The 15,735-nt window shown below is 40.4% G+C and overlaps 1 protein-coding gene across 1 annotated transcript; it reads left to right on the forward strand.

Annotated features, from left to right (window-relative positions):
- The first annotated feature begins 3,121 nt into the window (after window positions 1–3,121).
- Window positions 3,122–9,636, forward strand: LOC122767157 (protocadherin-8-like). The gene is made up of 2 exons (XM_044022543.1): window positions 3,122–3,257; window positions 5,224–9,636. Exon 2 carries the CDS (start codon window positions 5,250–5,252, stop codon window positions 5,700–5,702), a length of 453 nt encoding a protein of 150 aa, XP_043878478.1. The 5' UTR covers window positions 3,122–3,257; window positions 5,224–5,249; the 3' UTR covers window positions 5,703–9,636.
- The last annotated feature ends 6,099 nt before the right edge of the window (window positions 9,637–15,735 follow it).

Below are 15,735 nucleotides of genomic sequence, written 5' to 3' on the forward strand. Positions count from 1 at the left end.
CCATTCTCTCCAACGCCTCAGCTGTTTGGGTTGAATCCACTGGCTGGAAAAGAGGGCAAGAGGTTACGGAGCTTCAGTTGCAAAATGTAGAGACAGGATAGAGAGGAAGGAGCAACAGTGTTGGGAAAAGAATTAAAAAAAAATGAGACAAGTCAGCGAGACAAGTGGACCCGCCGACATACTACAGGTTAAAGACGAAGTCACATACAAACACAGTTTCAACTGAAATTGCCAAGAAATGCCCACACAACACTCATGAGTGTGCAATTGAACATCAGAGCGAGGGACAGCGACACCGCATCGAATTGCTACTGTACGCCGGCAGTGGCGTCCCTCAGTGTAAGCCAGTCAGCTGATCGGGTGGCTGACTAAAGCCGGCTAAGAAAAGCCGCAGCTCAAGTGGTGCAGAAAGTGTCCCACTTTCAGCCCATTTCACCGTGCACAAATGAATAAAATCACTAAACGCGCACAGTGTGAGGCACAGATGCCGTCCTTCACTGGAGCACTCTCTTTCACTTGTTTTCTCTGTTCCTCACTCGCATGTGGGTGTGGCCTAGCACACAGAGACAAGACAACACAACACAACAGAGGCCGCGGACACGAAAGTTACCAACTCGACAGCGAGAAAAAAGACAAAGTGAAAGATAAATGTTGTTTTCGAACTAAAGATGGAGCACAGTTACTCAAGGCAAGGCTACTGCATGTGCTCTCTTGAAAAGAGAGACTATCATACTAAATATGTTTGTTTATGTAATAGCTTTTTTAAAAATAAAAACAATTCAAATGAACTCAAACAAGTCCAGACGATGAATATGACCTGAATGACGGTGAACCTTGCAACACATTTAACATTATATAAGTATATATCTGTTCACTGTTCACTCTGCATTTAGACCATTGTTGTACATAGTTTGGATTAAACGGTTCACATTCCATTATTTAAATTTATAAAAAAAAACACACATCTAAAGTATAAATTACAGATATTTAAAATGTTTCTCTGTACAATTCATATAGACCCTGATACTATTATTATACTATGCACACCTACACTTTGTTGCTGCCATAACATGCAAATTCATTTTCATTTATTTAATTTAATTTCATGTATTTTTGCCTGATTTTGTTTTACTTCAACATCCATGTCAAAACAAACACTTATAACCACTGATATGGTTATTGCACTTTTCCCAAAGGAACAACGCTATATCATTTTAAGATTATATCAACCACCCTTAATGACATCACAGCAAAAGTTGCCAGTCTTAAGTCACGACTCTATCTCCTCCGCCAAATCCTTCTTTCTCCTCCTTATTTTTGACCTAAAATAAAAAAAGGTGCGGTACGGACAGACTATCGCCTCCTGCTCTACAGACAGAGTTATGGTAGCGTGCACCTGCCAGTGGCACCCAGTCTACGCCGCGCTTTTTTGTCTGCTTCTGGTTCCGCAAATAAAAACGACGGAGCGCCCTCAGGGGACGGAGAGACCTTCTTGTGCGTGTCTCAGTTGTTGCAGGGAGGCTTTTTTAACACAGCCGAGTGACCCACTTGTATTGTATTATGTTGTGGTTAATAGTTTGGGCTTGTGGGATGTTTGTGAATATGCAACAAAAGCCTGCTACTGTGCTATGTGTGTGCGCTCGGAGGGCTTTTCTTTGAAGATTGAGTCTTGCAAGGGATTATGGGTACATGTAGAGGCACCAGTGCATGTCTTCTTCATAGAAATGTTTTGAAACAGATTTTTTTTATTTTTTTATTTAATGTTGCTGTCGTGTCTGCTTTAAGGCAGATTCAAATGGAGGTTGACCGACATGGGTTTTTCATGGCTGATATTGAAACAATTCAATAATAAAATTATACACAACATTTCTTAATTTCAAAAAAAAAAAAATTGGCCTACATCTAGATTTATGTTCTTTGATTTTTTATTATTCTTTGATTATAAAGTCATGGTTGTGTCAGTTGTGTTTTTGCATTCTTTGCTAAAAGCACCCAGTGACATTGAGCAGACATTAAAATAATTTAGTAAGAGCTGTCCTTGTCCAGAGGTTCAGGGATGCGTGGACTAAGTGGATTTAAAATACTCATATTGACGGTTTAACCTCAGTCAAACAGAAAGAAAAAAAAACAAAAAAAAAAAAACACAGCAATTTTGCTTTGATATACTGTAGTAACTCAATTCATTAGCTCAGTGGGAAGCATCTTCAATTTGAGCAAGCCTGCAGAGTCAGTGGACCATGACTGGGAAATAATCAGCCACGTTTCAGCGTACGCAACACAGCCGAAATATGATGCTGAAGGTTGGCTGCTTACTCTGCGAGAGCTGGGGGAAGCGTTAGGGTCCTCCCTGCTGATTTTTGACTAGTTAGTCTGAATATGACTCGAGCATGGAGGCAATTGGATGACTGTTCAGGAGCAGGGTGCCGCGGCCTCAAGAGGGGAAACCTGATGGCTCAATCTGAGGTGTAAATGAGAAAGACAATCAGTACCTGCTGTCCACTTGTCTCTTTTGATGGCTGTTGCTGCTGCTGTGATGAAGGGGAAAAGAGAAAGGAAGGAAGGAATGCTTTTACATCGCCATGCTCTTGATCTACAGCCACAGTTATCGTTTCCATCACATCAGCTGGCATGTCAGCCGTTTTTTTTTCCGATTGCCACTATACCTCTCTCAATTCTGCTTTCTTTTCCTCGCCTATCTCCTCATTAATTTAGCTATTTACATTTCATTAAGCAGAACGACTCGGTTGTTTGTGTTCGCGAATGGCAAAGAAAAAAAGTTATTTGATTTTTCCATCGACTGGAAGTTTCTACCCGAGGCGTTGCCTATGCATTGAGAGCCAATCATTATTTGATGCATTACAAAGGTAATTTGTGACACAAAAATGGATTTCACATGGGTATTTAGCAGAAACAGGGCATCTCGCCGCATAAGAATGGCACTCTTGAAGTAATATTGAATATTTTTGCTCAGAGGCATGAAACAAGGGATTCATTTGTTGATTAAAAACACAAAGCAGTTGGGCTTTCTGTATAATTTTTTCTACCTTCTCTTTCTTTGCTGTCCTTGTGTCCTCAATCATTTGTCTGCTCTGCAAAAAAAAAAAAAAAAAAAAACTGAGATCAGTTAGAGTTTCCATGGTACTTCAATGGTAGTTTCTCATACTCATATGAATATATTTACTGCTTCAGTGCAAAACATAAAGAGTGATTCCTGTTCTATTTTTTTTTTCTTTTACAGGAGAAAAAGAGCATTAAAAGTAAGCCATGGTCCAAACTCTTTTTGTTTTCCATTTAAACTGTGGGCAATGGCATGCTTGGCTTAATTTGCACTCACCCACACTTCTGCTTGATTTTGGTTTTCCATGCTTTGCATCAGGTCATGAATAAATTACATCTAACATAGCACCTCTCTAACATTGGCTATGTTCAGATAAACAGGCTGAAGTGTCTCATATCTGACTTTTGTGACTCAGATCAGATCTCCATGCTGTGTGGACACAAATCTGATCAACAATTACAATGTTCATGTGGTCGCAGATTACATCTATATCCAATATGGTGCCATGTGATGAGTGGAGAACACTCATAGCAGGATCTATGTGACCTTTTGCATATATCCATGCACAGGAAGTAGCAGGTAGCCACCAGGGGGCGATTGTGCTGGTTGCACAAAAAACTAAACTGAACGGAAGTCTACGAAAATTTGCTTCTTCTTCTTACTTGATGTATAAAGTCAGTAAACAATTTCTTAATGGTCTTAATCACTAGCTCTTAAATAGAATTTGATTTTTTGTAAATTATGTTTGCATTTGGAGGAAAATAGATCAAGAATGGCACCAGTGATTGACAGCTGAAATAATTATACCTGGTTGCAGGTGGCGTTTTGTGAACTTTTGGTTGCAAAATTCTGACATGGAGCCGGTTCCCAAAGGGAACTTGTATTGGAATGGGAAGACTGCATTCATTTTAATGCACAGTCTATGTCTGAACTTTGTCGTCACTGACCAGTGCAGGCAGTGTGGCAACAATTGAGGAGAGTGGCGTCTTCCAGAGCAAAAACTCACCCACAAATGTGCTCTGGGTGTGTGTGCAAAAAGCTCTTCCTGCATTTAAGTTGTGCTCCACTGCAAGACACTTGCATTTATGAATGTGACTTCCAAAATCTGAAATGGAATTAATCACAATCAAATTGGATTTGAACAATGTAGCCTGTAATCTGAATTTAGCCTTTATGTCGTGGCACTTTTCTGAAAGTTGCCATTGTTTGGGTCAAGGCTGTGGAGTTGACTCCCCCTTTCCAATTCGCACCAAAATGATTTCTCCCTCATAATGAGCCAATTCTTCAGCTTCAGTTCATTGTATTTGGCTTAATTATCTTTCCCATATTGCACTGTCCGACTTAAGTCATTAGCAGGGAGTATCTGTCAAACCTGTTGTTCTTGTAAGCACATAATTTGCTCTCCACAATAATAACAGGATATGTAGTTAATCTAAGCCCAGCGCCCGACAAGGTAATTAGTTAAGACCCCTATTAGTGAATTTAAGAGGATATCGGGGCGCTTGAGCCACACAAAGCTATTAAGCTACTTAGATGAGAATATGATTGCCGTCTGTCACTCACTAGATAAGAAACTTTTTTTTCCCCCTTTGCTGCGACTGCACAGACACACACACATTACAAACTAATTGTGGGATTTCCATTTTACAAATCAAACAAAAACAATCCATCTATGCCCCTCCCCTTCCCTTTTTCGGCACAAAGCATGATATTTGTTTATACCCTAACTCACACCACCATTTTTTATTAGTTTGAGGCTGTTGTCATAGCAAGTGGAGTCTTCGTTTTTTTGTTGTTGTTTTCCTTTTATGTGGTATGGATTCTGCATGAAAAACGTATCTGTTTAGGATTAGGTCTATTCACTGGTGGCACGATTCTGAACTTGCATTAGCTGTGACACTGAGTGATTGGCTTTACATTGTTTATTTATTTCTTTGACCTTCTTTCATTAACATTTAGATGCGGTGATGACCACATTAGGCAGAGTAATGCAGATTCACGCATCTAATGAAGGAGTTCATTCTATTGAAATCATTTAACACGTCACAACAACAAAACACTTATTCTGTCAGACATGCGAGTTAATCAATAAATATCCCACTGGAGCGAAAACAAACAATATCATTTACTTTTGTCTTTTTCTCCATTTCTGCTTATTCTCTCAGACTCTCGGCCCTTGCCTGACGTAGCCATGACCGGCAAGTGCACCCGGGAATGCGACGAGTACGGCCACTCGGACTCCTGCTGGATGCCTGTGCGCACGTCGCCCGAGCGACGGCCATCCAAGTCCACCACCACCCCCCAACAACCAAAGCTTTCCACTTTCATGAGCGGCAACGGCAGCGGCGGCAGCAGCAGCAGTGCCGACCAGCCCGGCAGCCAAGAGACCCTCGCCATGGCCGCCATGGCCAACGGAGACCCCACCGCCGCGCACATGATGGGCGACCGCAATCGCAACCTGCTCAACAAGAAGATGGCCTCCTCCTCCTCCTCCTATGAGGCCTTTGGCTCGCCTTCCTACGGCTCACCAGGAGGCGGGGAGGAGGTGCTGGGCCACCCCACCGAGGAGATCCCCCTGGCACCTACCGGGGAGTACAAACCCACAACTTGTGGCACCTTAACGCGGCGCGAGGTGTACCTGTGAGCTGGGAGGGTTAGACACACCTGTATGGCACTAAACTATACAACACTAAGCGTAGCTGCTTTAACCCACCACCATTACAGCTCTTGAAGCTTTTAGCCTCCCTTGTTCCGCACAAGGTAGTACCTGAACTTTCTCCAAAGACTTTTACAACAGCTTCTTATTGAAAAATGTTTGGATAGATAAACAGTACCATTTCAAGAAAGAAGGGAGCAGGTGGGGGAACTGTTGTGGGCAATGATTGGACTTTGGATAAAGCTGTTCTACCGGTGTGTCGGGCTCTTGGGACACAATCTGCTGCCTGACAGTCAATCTGTACAATAATAATCAACTCATTTTACATAATCAGTACATGCATGCATTTCCCCTGTCACCGATACACCTAGAAGATGATACTCTGTAAAAGACACCATTTTTTTTTTCTGTTTATGTTTTTTTCTAGAAGCAAAGCTGTACATGTGGATTATTTTGACTATTTACAAGTGTCTGACTCTACCTATCTCTATTTTTATTTTTCATTTTTATTCTGAACAGGCCAGCGCTCTGGCCGTGTCACTCTGTGGCTGCGACAATATATTGGACACAATGGTCTCTCTACCATCAGCCGTGTTGACTCTTTGTGATACAATTTGCTTGGGAGCTGAAGGAGACTTGGCTACATTTGAAACTTTCAATGACTAAGCTTTAAACACTCAACTTTTACGTCGGTCCTCTCTTGAAGTGGATGGAATACATTGGAATTTGCTGCAACAAACCCTTGGTACAGACTACATCACCACTGATACACTCTGATGAACACATGACTGACTCTATCTTAGTAGTGTGAGCACTTCGCAGGTTAAAAATCACTCATTGTACAGAAATCATTGGACGCTAAACGCTCTCATCTCCCTTGTGTCTCGCTACCTTTCCTCAGTCTCTTTGTAATTCGTCTTTGTTCAGTGACACCGTGACCAAAACCTTCTTTAAGAAATGCAAGATCTTAGAGCCATGACCTGACATCACACTGGCTGTGTGTGTGTGTGTGTGTGTGTGAGAGAGAGAGAAAGTTTAAGTAGTCCTATTGCCTCAATGGGATCCTAGAGTTTAAATCAGTGCAATGGGGTTTTCTATGTTTTTTTTTTCCAAACATAAATGAGCAGATAAAGCTTATTCATTTAAATGAGGCCAGTGGCACTGCTGTATTGACTGAAAACATTGGGTAAGCACAGTGTGTGGCATGCAGAGATTAAAATTACGGAGGTGCAATTGAAAATGTATGTGTGTATTGGCCAGATATGCAGATTACTGTACAGTATGTGTGTGTACAGGCCATGTAGATTTACACAATAATAGGCATAGAAAGTTGGTCCTTAAACAGCTGCAAAAAACAGCTTTTTACTGTAATGACTTTTTCTTTGTGATAGACGGAGCAATAAATCTAATGTATGTGTGACCAACCAGCATCAACTGCTTTCTCACATCTTCAAATAGACGCCAAGCTGACATTAACCCGACATTTGGCTGTCGTCGAGTACCTTTTAGCACTAGTCATTGATACGTTCTGTATTACATGGCATCTTTGAGCACGAATGTAAGAATCCAGCTCAATGGAGAACAATCAAAATGCAACGCCTGAATGCGCGGGAACCAGGATGTTTTTATTTTTTATCTTTATTTTCAGGCCTGAGGAAAAAAAAAAAAAAAGAGTTGAATTGAAATCACAGCTTAGCCAGCAAGATAAAACATTCCCCCATTTACACATAGAATAGCTTTCCGGAAGAACCTTGATTGAAGTACACACATTTTTATTTTGTTTTAAAGGATGTATCTTGAATAAGAATGTGATGTACATCCTCACAGCTCACACATAATAACTACTTACACATGATGTTGTGCCTCCTCGTCGACCGTAATTTTTCTTTCTCGCAGCCACAGAGGTATAAACTCTCACGATTGTAATAAAGCAAAAGAATATCTGATGCAATGGAACCTTTTTTAAACGTTAGTGTAAACCCCTTTGGTTTAAACGGACCTGCTTTTTTTCAGCATTCCGGCAGCAGTCTATAGTCTGTAAGTACTACTCGTTGTTCGACAGAAAAGTGCTCCTATACTTATCAACTGTATACATGAATATTTACTTTTTACTGCACGTTTAATGGGAACTTACTTCACTTACTGCGAAGGAAAAAGAAAAAAAAAGTAAAACGAAATGTACAAAAAAAATCTTACCGCTGTGAACATGAAAATCCACCTTGTTGCTTGCTTTTGTTATACTTAAAGAAAAATTAGCCATTAATTAGCCAACATAGTACAGTTAAGACTCCACATACAGTTGATTTTTGATGCCTAATTTCATTGTCTCTCATAAACATGCAAACCCAAATCTTTTAAATATCTCATTTATATCATGAAATTTCAGAGAGTCTTGTTTTTGTTTTGCTTTTTCCTCTTTTGTTACATACTAACAGTTAAAATCACAGAACTGATCACAACAATGTACAATGTGCTTTTACTTTTTCTTTATCGGATGCCATTTTGTATATTTAGAGTGCTTCTGGAAAAAAAAGGAAAAAAAAAAACATTTCAAAAAACAACGAGTGTGAATGCAAATATGCAATTGTGCCTTTTTATACCAATCGGTATGATTAAATGTCGGTTCTGAACAGTGCATAAACAATGACAATGTGTTCAAAAGTACATGAGGTGGCACGTGAGACTGAAGTGCGTTCACATATCTTCAAAACGAAATCCTGTGATGTCAAATGGCTTCTCGGTGGTGAGACCAGTCAAATGTCAGCGGGCCCAATATACGTCCAATATCCAAGTGGATAACGTGCATAGTGCATTTCTGAATGAGTACAGGTACACTGAAGCGTTGCTTGTTGGTGGTAGTAATAATAATAATAACGATATAATGGATTTTCTTTCTTTGTCGTGTTCCAGTCATGTACATGTATGACATCAGAGGTCAAGGAACCTACTTTGTGCATGAAATGAGCTCTAGGACTGAATATAGAAGCATAGGAAGATAGGTGGGTGGGAGGGGTTGTTGGACAGGAAAAAAAAATCCTTGGAGACATTTGACTGTTCGTAGTTGAGGGAGCCTAGAGATAAAAATGCTAATGTGACAGTTTACTAGGAAGAGTGGAAGTCGTAAAGGAGGGGGGAGCAAAGAAAAAATATATGGAAAACACCTAAATAAAAAAAAAAAAGCTGCAAGGGAGAGTAACCGACAGAGCACACACCTCAGGATGTGCCGAGCGACACAACACTCACACCCACAGATTTACAGTAGGCACAGAGTATATGCACATCAGTCGATGATAAAACACAGTCCAACAAGAAAAGCCGGATTTGATGTTCACGCCGATATTGCAACGCAGTGTTTTGGATTTCCTTGCTCACATGAAGGACTCTGTTACATGAACCTCAGACAAAAAGGGTAATGAAGGACAATATGCACAGCAGTTCAGTTGTGAGCTGTGACAGACTCAAAATGTCTCTTTTCTGGTACTCACTGAGGCAAATGCGACAGGAGTTTGCACGATTTTCTGAAATTTTCTTTTTCCATTTGACTGACCACAAAGTCGTACACAAACACCTCCATCAAAATGCCTGGTATCCCGTTGCCGCCCAAGGTGTGTGTTCAGTCTGTGCTCGCCTCTAATTCATATAGCATTCACGGTGTGTAATGAGATTTGTAATATTAACCATTAGTTACTTGTCCTGCGACTTGGATGTTGATATAGATAAATTGAGGAACAAAATTTATCATCGTTTAATATGAGTCACTATGCACGCAGCTTAGCTGAACATGGCAAAGTGTATTGAACGCAAGTCCACTTCTATTTATGAGATATTTTACATAATTTAATTTTGCTTTTGTACAGGTTTGTGTAAATAGATTGCTTGTCATTTTTGTCTCTGCAGAAATTAAAATATAACATGTTGAAAATGTGTTGGTTACCATTGTGTTTTTTCATAAAAAAAAAAGAGATACATACACCATAATGCAGTAAGGTTTCTGTTACAGTAGAAAAGTAAACAACTAGAAGATTATTCATGCAAATTCAGGTTTACAGCCATTTATCTCACTGGGTTCTTGAAAAAATAATTTTACTTAGCTGTAATAATAAATACTTTTTATTTCGAGGGCAGAGTAACAAGTTACAGATCAAGCATCATCATCATCATCATCTACCGCTTTATCCTCCACCAGAGGGTCGTGGGGGGTGCTGTGCCAATCTCAGCTACATCGGGCAATAGGCGGGGTACACCCTGGACAGTTCGCCAGTCCATCGCAGGGCCACACACAGCTAGAGACAAACAACCATTTTCTCAAGCATATTTTACCTAATACGGTAAAAGTTGCCTAAAGCAGACAGCCAGCAACTTTTTCAACTCTGGAATGTGAAGCCAATGCCTAAGTGCCTGATGCCTGTATTCTCTTCTTTGGCCATCAGGGGGTGACTCCACTGATCAAATACAGTGCATGTAAGTGAATATATGGTTTCAATGAGTAGTTTAAAGGTTTAAAAATGTCAGGGCTTCAAAAAAAAAAATCAGTTCATTACATCACAGCGGGTTGCCCTGGATTAATGATGCATTCCATTTACATTGGAACTCAGTTCCAGAGAGTTAATCACATTCCAGAGAGAAGTTTGAAAATAACATGGACACAAATATATCCCAGGCTAGCCCTTGTTAGCAATGCCAGTCAATAACAACACTTTACATTTGTAACAGAATGAGCATAGCAATATGCCCACAGATACAAACTGAACAGGACTATGTGTATATAACTGATTTACTGTGAAACAAATAGACAGAAGTGCTACTCAAACATATTGGAATTCTGTTTTGGGTTTTGGTGAGGTTCATCCAATTTTCTGAGCTGGAAATTTCCAACTTCCGACTAAAATGAGGAAAATGAGAGAGAGAGGAGGACAGATGAGGAAACAGTGTCTTAGGAAGTGGAAAGGCAAGTTTGAAAGATGACACACCAGTGGAGGTATGGAGATGTCTAGGAGAGAGAGCAGTGGACATTTTGACCAGATTGTTTAACACAATTTTGGAGAGTGAGAAAATGCCTGAGGAATGGTAGTGCAGTAGACAGATTTTCAAGGGTGATGTGCAGAACTATAGTAATTGCACAGGTATCACGTTGATGAGCCACACCATGAAGATATGAGAAAGAATTGTTGAAGCTTGGTCAAGAAAAGATCAGTGAGCAGCCGGATGGGTTCAAGCTAAGAAAGAGTGTCACAGTTGTGATGAAGGGTGCTGATGAAGAAGTAAAGAGAAGGTCAGAAGGTGCTGCACTGTGTCTTTATGGAGCTAGAGAAAGCTTATGATTGGGTGCCAAGAGAGGAACTGTGGTACTGTGTAAAGAAGTCAGGAGTGGCAGAGAAGTATGTGAGGGTGGTGCAGGACATGTATGAGGACAGTGAGAGGTGTGCAGCTGAAGTGACAGGCGGGTTCAAGGTTAAGGAGGGATAACATCAGGGATCAGCTCTGAGCCCCTTCTTGTTTGCAATGGTGATGGACAGGTTGACAGATGAGGTCAGGCTAGAGTTTCCGTCTGCTATGCTGTTTGCGGATATTCTAATCTGTAGTGAGAGTAGGGGACAGGTAGAAGAGAGCCGGAAGAGGTGGAGGTATACACTGGAGAGAAGAGGAATGAAGAAAGAATACCTGTGTGCGAATGACAGTGAGACAGGTGGTATGGTGCAGATGTATTTAAATACCTGGGGTCAACCATCCAAAGCAATGGAACAAGAGCGGCGAAGAAGAGAGTGCAGACAGGGTAGAGTGGGTGGAGATGTCAGGGGTGATGTGTGATGAGGATTGCAGCAAAAGTGAAAGGGAGGGTCTATAAAATCTCAATCCTGGTCCTGGGGACCCACTGCCCTGCTATGTTGGAGCAAGTAAACATCCAAAACATGCATGGCAGTGGTTCCCCAGAACCAGGATTGAGGAACTCTGGTCTAGAAGACAGGAGGCAGAGATTTTTGTTGGGATTGACCCGGATGGACAGGACCAAGATGGACCAGGGTGGCCAGGATGGACAGGATTAGAAATGAGCAAACTCAAGGGACAGTTCAGGTTTAACGTACTGGAGATAAAATATGGTTATGTGCAGAGGAGGGATAATGATTATATTGGACAAAGGATGTTGAAGATGGAGCTGCCAAGCATAAATATAAGAGGAAGACCACAGAGGAGGACAGGACAAGATGGAGACAGATGATCAGCTGTCGGGACCCATAAAAGGAGATGCTGAAAGAAGAAGTTGTCCAAACCTGGGTCAGCTGGTGGACAACTTGACATCATTCTTGACAAGTGACTTTTGTTGCAATCTTCAGTCTCACCATTAGATGTCACTAATACTAATTCATCGGACCCTTTAAAAGCTCTACAGCGCCAAATGGAACATAATCTGGTGATTTTATGGGGTTCCCATTTGCCATATACTACACACAGCTGTTTGAGATATTAAAATAATTAATAAAGCTTTAAGAAGCAGGTAATATAAACTCAGTAGTTGAGCATGCAGTTGGATTTAAATTTTTTTAATTAGATCAAGTCAATATATTATGTTAATGGTGGTGTTGAACAGCCAGGTACAAAACTCATTCAAATCTCATTCTGCCTTGTCCTGATAACCATGTCAGTACATGTATGTACTGCATACTGTTTGTGCTAATGCACACTTGTTGACAAGTAAACAAGCATTCATATGTATTTGAGCATCTCTCACCTTGTCTGATTGTCTGCATTGATGCATGAGGCGATTACAGTCTTGGTGATTAGAGATCCATTCTACTCCGTTCCCTACGCTCTGATTAACAACAAGCCTCAAACCGCTAATAGCATCTTAATAGGAAAGTACAAAGCAGTGTAAAATTACATCTCCAGTGTTCAATAATTTGTAGAGAGCTCTCCGCTTGACTGTCAAAAGAAAATTAGAGGGCGCATACATGGTGAGAAGACGAGACGCGACAGTGTTGTGTCATATCACTCCCCAAAATTATCACCTGAAAAGCTTTGTTTTCAGCCGTGCGGAGTTTGTGTTTGTCTACAATTCCTATTGAAAATTCAAAACTGTGACAATTATGATTTTTCTCCCCTTCCTGCATGTTTATTTTCAAAAGAGGTAACTTCAAAAGAAATACTTGGTTTGAATCTTGTTGATATGCAAATGGTCTTGCTTATTTTCTTGTCTTTTGTGAAGCATTTTTGAATTGCCTGCCATGGAATAATCAGCGGGTAGTATTCATGTTTCTGTTGACAGAGGTGAAAAATTAAGACAAATTAGAGTGGATTTGAATGTAATTAATGTTTTGGGGGATGCATACCAATGAACTGTGAGGATTTAGGTTATGAATATATCAAAAACATTAGGCAAAGTTACTGGCTGCTTTGGAATCACTACATTGAAGGAGTTATCAGCAAAGGGCAATATTACTGTTTTGCATAAAATAGTGATTATAACAATCAAGAATGTTCTCAATTTAAATTCTAAACATGCATGTTTCACATATATTAAGCTCTTCTCACCCGAAAGCCATTCATATCCTATGGCTTTGTTTTATTATTTTTGGTTACTCATTTGTAAATGTTAAAATTGATCACATCACTAAGATGAAAGACTAAGATCGAGCTAGTCTTAGTCTGACTAACATACCTGGATAATGTGACTCATTGTCCGATTACTCCTACATGTAGAGTATATGCTTAGTCGGACTGAAGGTCTTAAAAGGCCTCTTTGTGGAGTTCTGGTTCCTGATTAAATAAAAGTTTGTGTTGTATACATTTGTCCTGCTGTCAGGCTCCTTATAGTGAAAGACCAGTGTCAACAAAATATAAAATATAAAGTTTTATTAACCCCTTTAGGGAAAGTAGTCCTCTGCATTTTTGACCCATCCTAGAATTACAACACTGAGTAGCACCCGGGGAGCATTGGGAGTTGGGTACCTTGCAAACACTCTCAATGACAGACACCTTTCTAAATATACAGCTCCCTCACACACATTTTGGACATACAGTATTTCACTGAGCGTTTATTTACATACAGCCACTGTGGCACTTTTCCCTTTCACTGTTCACATATATGTGAATCAGATCCTATCAGGTCAGGTTAGTCTAATATCAGGGCGTGAGCGTTTTCCTGACTGCATCTCAACAAAGTGCAGTACAACAGTTACAGCAGCACCTGACACTTTTCCATTGGCAACAACAAACACCCTCTGGCAGCTATCAGCAGCGATCGTATCAGACACAGCCTTGTTATCGTCAGTGCCCATGCATGCAAAGTTGCAAACAGGCTGTTTGTGCAACAGAGGTCTGGCCGTGAACACTGACCTCCCACACAGGTCTCTGTGTAAGAACAGGAGCGCAAACTGAAAGGCGTAGGTGAAGCCTTGATAATAATCAGGCATTCACCTGAATCAAAAGGTCTACTCTGCTTGCTGTGCCGTGTTTAACCAGCCTATGAGGGAAGATAGTGTGGGATAGAGAGGCAGATAAAAGTGCAGGCATGGTAGGATAAGAAGATATGCAGCACCAGTGTACAGCAGAGAAGATGGAGAGCTCGAGAGAAAATCAAAACGTACTGGTCCATATGTAAAGCTAATTAATGGAATCATTGATCACTCCTCCAACATCGAACATGTGGTATACCATTTTAATATAAATCCCATTCCATTTATGCTCACTGGGGCGAAATAACGACTTGAAATCACATCAGCGAGGGGAATTCGACCATAAACCTTAGAGGACGCCATTTGATTTCTACAATTTATGACCTTTTTATTGTCTTTAAATTTTATTTTTCTAGCGCAACTGCAGGAAAAAGGCAACCGAGGAATAGCAGTTAGGGCTTTGTTAAATTGATTTCTGTTTCATATTTATTTTATGAATGCTCCAAGGGAATTGGGGGGCTAACTTTTTTATGTGTTGTGGATGGAAGGGAAAAAGCAAGTTCATGAGGAAACTCTTGCAATAACTTTGATTTAATTGTGGCCGCATAAAATTCTATCAGTGTTTATTTTGTCGCCAATCCCACCCCCTAAAGGCTGATGTCATTACAGTTAATTTAATTGTTCTGAAGACAGGGATGGACATGCATGTAGAAAATGTAGGCACTACCTCACCCGTGATTGTACTTACACCACTGAAGTCAGTGTTTTCTGATGATAATCGGGAAATGATTAGATCGTGCTTCTTCAGAAGTCATTTCAAACTCTCCTAATCAATAATATTTAACATTTGAGCCACAGGACAGATTTAGTCCAAATCTATAATGGTGGGGGGTTTTTTTATCCATAAAACTTACTTCCAGTTTGATTCACGTAAAATAAATATTTTCTTACTTTTCACCTTTGTAGTTTCACATTGGTAATACACTCAAACGAACGACTGCAGAGGAGAAAATGTACTCCTGTTCTCACTGCATGTGAATGCCAGTGTACCTGAATGGTCACATGATATAAGTGTTATCAGTCACGACTGGCAAGAAACAATCAAGAAGTGCTTGTGGGTAACTGTGTCATTGTTTCCAAAGGTCTGTATTTGTGCCCATCGGCACATCAAACCAGTTTCCCAAACCTATTGTATATGGACCCACATTTTAAAGAGGACAAAACAATCATGACCTAATTAACAATATACTGTAGATCAATGGTTCTCAAACTTTTCATACCAAGCACTACCGGAGAGAATATAGAGCTCTCGAAGCAACAATGTTAAAACACAGTGGTGTAAATAGGCCGAGCAAAGACAGCTATGGACTTTTCACAGGAGCCAGATTTATTCCCAATAAGATAATTTGCTCTTATCCTCCTCTCTTCCTCACATGTACTTCAGACACTGATGGAGCGAGCGATAAGGTGTCTCTAATTTCTATTATATAACGTATGATTTGTTGTTATTTCTTACATTTCCTACACACTGCTGTCATAATTCCTCAGCTCCACTCCAATCGCATACCCTGTGTTTGTGTGTATACATATATATATATATATATATATACAGACATACATACACATTTTAG

The sequence above is a fragment of the Solea senegalensis genome, linkage group LG3 (genome assembly GCF_019176455.1).
Source record: "Solea senegalensis isolate Sse05_10M linkage group LG3, IFAPA_SoseM_1, whole genome shotgun sequence".
NCBI classification, from domain to species: Eukaryota; Metazoa; Chordata; class Actinopteri; order Pleuronectiformes; family Soleidae; genus Solea; species Solea senegalensis.